General features: G+C 38.9%; 1 protein-coding gene across 1 annotated transcript in view; it reads left to right on the forward strand.

Moving 5' to 3' along the window:
• Positions 1 to 5,068, forward strand: part of OBFC1 (oligonucleotide/oligosaccharide-binding fold containing 1) — a 25,382-nt gene that overhangs the window by 12,576 nt on the left and 7,738 nt on the right. The window contains exons 5-6 of the mRNA XM_010179736.1: positions 1 to 6; positions 764 to 926. The exon at positions 1 to 6 is cut by the window's left edge and continues 130 nt beyond it. Coding sequence (XP_010178038.1) covers positions 1 to 6; positions 764 to 926 — 169 coding nt within the window. The remainder of the gene's footprint in view (positions 7 to 763; positions 927 to 5,068) is intronic.

Below are 5,068 nucleotides of genomic sequence, written 5' to 3' on the forward strand. Positions count from 1 at the left end.
AAAGAGGTAAATGCAGTATCCAGACTGCTCCTGGGGCAAACTGTGGGATTTTATTAGTGTTTATTTGATATTGTAATAACTGTGGAGAAAGATAGAACAGGGCCTAACTGTGATTTAGACGACTCTGCACAAGCTTACACTAGCAGCCCGCTTTTCTCCCAAATAATTCATGATCCATACAGTTGAGATACCTGCCCATAATCTGAGAAAAGAAATATAATGCTGAACCAAAGTGAATAAATATTAGAAGGGTAGTAAAATTCTCTGTGCAGATCCCTTGTATCCAGTAAAAAAACCTGGGGTTTCGAGCAAGATTTGGGGGTGAGGTCAACAGATTAGATGGAAGAGTGTTCTTGTCTGATACTGTTTTCTGTGTAAGGATAAGGAACTGTTCCATCAAAATGCTGTCAACTTCTGCTGCTCTTGTCACCATCAAGTCATAAATGCATAACAGTCATTCCTGTATCCAGTTTAAGGGTAGCTGGTTATTGGCAGGTCTGGTGAATGTAGTGGGGTTTCAGAGGCTGCAACTCTTAAAATCAAAACACTGTTACAGCAACTAATTGAAAAGGAACTGTTGGATGTTTGCTGCATACAAAAATAGGATGTTTTAATTAAGGGTTCAGATTCTTTAAGGACAGTAAAATACCTATTGACATTTGAAAACCTTGAAAAAAGTTAGCAGGCTGACACTAGGTAATTGTTCTAAAAAGCGTTAGCAGTTTATTTCTTGCATTTTGACATGTTCTGTGTATCCTTCTAGTGGCCTGGAGGGTCAGAATTTCTCAGTCATTTTGCTGCATGAGAAAGTGAAAGGCTTTCTATTAGAAAACAAAATTCAGACCTTTTACCAACAGGAGCTGGAAACAATTGATTCTCTGGTGTCAATGGCTGGTGTGCATCCATCCAGTCCTAGCCGTCAGAAGGTGAGTGAATGTAACTGTTTCAAGTTTTTAGTGGAGGGAAATAATAATGTGTACTTTTTTAAGAATAAACAACCAGATAATGGACTGGTGCCTTCAGAGAATTCAAAAACCACAAATGCATGAATTATTTACAGAGCTTGAGGAGACCTTGTCACTTGAGACACAAACTGGGCTGAAGAAAGCCACATGAGAAAATTCTGTTGTTGAGGGTAATCTTGTATTAGGGCTGAGTAACCTTACAGCCTGCAACAGGCACTGACTTACCTAGATCTGTAAGTAGTGACAGTATCAGAAATGGAGATCCCTTTAAGCTTGAGCTGTTTGAGACAGATGTTTGAGATCCTGAATTTGATCAGTAGAAGGGAGCACAAAGTCTTTGTCTTGCTTCTGGCTTGAAGCTCAATATATTAATAGAGCTTTCTCATTTGAAGCTCAAGATATTAATATTAATAATTCGAAAGGAGATTATAATGAGTGGATGAACTGTGCTCCTGCTATATGTTTCTCTTGTTGGAAATCCCTAGCTATGAAAGGCCATGAATGAAAGGATCAGAAGATGGGATTTAATTGAAATCAGTTTACATGCAGTTGTGTGTAAGCAAACTGTTAAGAAACTTTCCAGTGAGGTGGTATGCTCTTGATCAACTGCAGAATGGGAAATAGAACAAAAAACATTTTATAAAATGGCTTCATATTACTCTGTGTTACTTGGATAAATTACAAACTAGATTCTCAACTGGTGTGTAGTGGTAAATTTCTGCAGAAGTACCAGAGTTATGGCTTTTAGCATGTTACCAATGGCAACTGAAAGTTAAGCTAAAGTGTTGTGACTCACTTGTTTACTTTCTGGTTTTCTGTAGAGAAATAAATCCATGGCAGTCACTTTCACTGCCTGATTCTGATAAGCACTGCAAAGTTATGTTAACCATTGATGTTTGTTTAATTCTTAAAACAAACAAACAACACAAAAACCAGTGCCCTGTGGATGAGGTCATATAATAAAGAAGAGTAGCTCTATACTTGTTGACTTTGTTGAATTACTGTTGATAGCGGCTTCTTGATAGCTGTTTCTTATTTTTATTAAAGGCTTTTTTGTTGTTTCCTTTAAAGCAAGCATGGATGTAAACAATAACAGGAGCTGCTCTCTTTTGACAGAAAATTTTGATACTAGAATATCCATCATGGCACAGGTTGGTTTTTTTCTAAACTGGCTGGAACACTATTAAAAGTTCTTAAACACTTCACATTAAAGGAAGTGGTGATCATTGTGACTAATACTCAAAATTTCTATCTTTGAAGCTTCAGCATGCATAGAAAGATCAAGATGAATAACTTGCAAAGCCGTTTAAAGTAGGAACTGGTGCAGAACAAATGTAGAAAGGCACAGAAAACCCCAAACCAACAAAACCAGGATAGCATCAGCCTTGTTAGCAGTCATGAGAAGGTATCATAATAATTAATAGCTGCTCCTGACCCTGATGCAAGTCTGTGAGTATATGTCCCAGGAATTTGGGCACACAGATGCTTATTTAGAAATTACAGTTCTCCCTATTGCCCTTTGGTATTAATTCCTTGCAAAGAGGCTTATATAACTTTGCATAAGAAAGAACCTGCAGTTGTCAAATGACCTGAATGCCTTAGGCAGAGTGCTTAGTAATGCTCTGGAAATGCATTTTGTTGTTCCTCTGCTCTGTCTCTTGAAGGTGTCACTTCTCATAATTGGCAAAGGGTCAAGTGCCCAGTTTGATCCACAAAAATAAGTATAACAGATCTGATTTCTCTCCCTCTTCCTAGCTTTTCCCGTCTGTAGTCTTCTGTTTTGCATTGCCCTCAAACCAGAAGGATAAAGAGTGATGCTAATGTGGAGTGGTGTTGTTTCATACCTATCTGGCAAGGCACGAGCTAATTTGGTGGATCAAACTAATGAGGCCACACCCCAATATACACACTTGTTCACTTCTTGCACTTTTCCAACATGTGAAAGGATGAGTTATGTGGATGTATAACTTTATTTTTGTACCCTGATTCCAGTGTTCTAGGGCATAGTTGCTGTTGTACTCTTTTCTTGCCTCTCACTTCCTTTTGCTGTGATCCTAGAAGATGTGGTACACCCCCTCAATCTCCTTCTCAATTTTTAAAGTACTTGCACAGTGTTCATCATAGTGGAAGGGTATCTCTCCAGGGAAGTGGTGAACTGCTATGGAGTCACTGGCAGTGGAGCAGAGCAGGGAGTGAAGATGGAAGTTGGTAGCTGGGGTAGGCAGCATCTCTCCATTCCTTTTCAGCATTACTGTACCTGAGCCCTGTCCACTTCCCATACATGTCCCACAATACCTAGTTCCAGTCCCAATGGCTCCCCAGCACTGCAGCCTTCTGGCTCTCCAGAATAAATTTCTCTCTAGCAGATGCACATGGCAGAACTCAAATTGTGTCTTCTGCTCAAATATATACCAGGGAACATTTAATCTTCTAGTCTACAGAGAATGGGAGAATTGGAAGGCTTGGTGTTTTTAAAAATAATTAAAAATTAACAGTCTTTTACAAATTTTAAAACCAATGGAGCTTTATTTCACATAACTAGTGCCCTGTCTATCCCTAGGCTGTAACCTTTCTCTTACCCCTTAAAACAAATTACTTTTGAGACTGGAGGGTACCACGAGGAAGATTACTTTTTCCAGAGTTTTTTTGCTTGTAATCTTGTTCTTAGAGAACCTACAGAGCGCACTTGCTGTACTTGGACATTTGTTTGGCAAATGGGCCAGCCTTTGTTTCCTCTTTTTTTTTAAAGAAAACTACATGTGAACTTGATCCATCCAGTTTCTCAACTGCAATCAGCCAGTCTTAATTGTTTTTATGCACTTCTTCCATGCATAAGCTATAGCGTGTGCTGTTGTAGCACACAATTTGTGTATGTTACTAGCTTTGACACATAACTTGGGTTGTGCTTTCTAAACTCTGCTGTTTGTACTTCTCTTAATTTGAATATTATCTCAAGGTCAGCAATGACAAGTAGTTAAAGCACAGAGTTTTACAGTCTTTTTCATACTTATTATATATACCCTGTATGTTGTAGTGTAGATATGACATAGTACATTATGATGCTGTGTGCTTGTTTTCCTGTCTCTTGAGGAAGCTTCACTACTACTTTAAATAAGTATATTGCAGAGCTTATTATAGGACTTCAGAACTGACATGTCCAGAATCACTATTACTGAAATCGTCACCTGTCTGAGCCAAGGATTAAATATTGTATGAGAAACTGCAAAGGGCAATTCCATGAGTAGAATCACGTGTGTGGTTATACCAGGAAATTTTAACACCATCAGGGTGTGTTGTGATTCGTAATGAACCAAAGGTTACATACTTTCAATGTTTTGAACAGACTAATTCCTGTACCATGTCATTCTTTGACCTCTTATTGATTGTACAGAGAGTTTGTCTGGTTTTAAAGATCTGAGAATAGCTGGTTGCACAGCATCAGCCCACTAAGCTGTGTGAGACCCATCAGATGGAATACATTGACTAAAATACCAACTTATTCTGGAGATATGAATTTTTCTGTTTGCTTTGCAACAGAGTCTTTGGCTGGTCTTGGGAGGGAGGGTAGTGATGGTAAAATTGTCACTTAATAGCTGCTTCTCTGTGGGGGCTGAAAGCATGTTTCGCAAAAGTGATGAATGATGTTTGGATGTACAGCTTCATTTATTGGAAAAAGACCTGATTTGGGAGAGGGTGGGGAACCCCTGCTGTCAATACTTCAGAGAACCTGAAATTGTGTACCCTGAAACTAAGGCATGCTGAAGGTGGGCACTTTGCAAAAGGAGATGTGAACATCATGAGAGAAGTAAATGAAAAAATCCAGATTCAAATCTTGCTGGTGCTTTGAATTAGCAGATAAATTACTTAATATCTGCATTCCTGTGTGACCTGGTCTAGGTGTTCCTGCTCTGGCAGGGGGTTGGACTGGATGATCTTTCGAGGTTCCTTCCAGCTCCTACCATTCTGTGATTCTGTGATTCCCAGATTAAAAGCTTTGTAAAAGTAAAGTGATGGCTAAAAAGCTGTGACTCAGAAGGAACTATGTTAACAGTGACAATATGTCTTCATAACTGCTGAAATGCAAACATTTTCCAGTCTCCTGC

Source organism: Mesitornis unicolor, unplaced genomic scaffold (genome assembly GCF_000695765.1).
Source record: "Mesitornis unicolor isolate BGI_N332 unplaced genomic scaffold, ASM69576v1 scaffold38972, whole genome shotgun sequence".
Classification (NCBI taxonomy): domain Eukaryota; kingdom Metazoa; phylum Chordata; class Aves; order Mesitornithiformes; family Mesitornithidae; genus Mesitornis; species Mesitornis unicolor.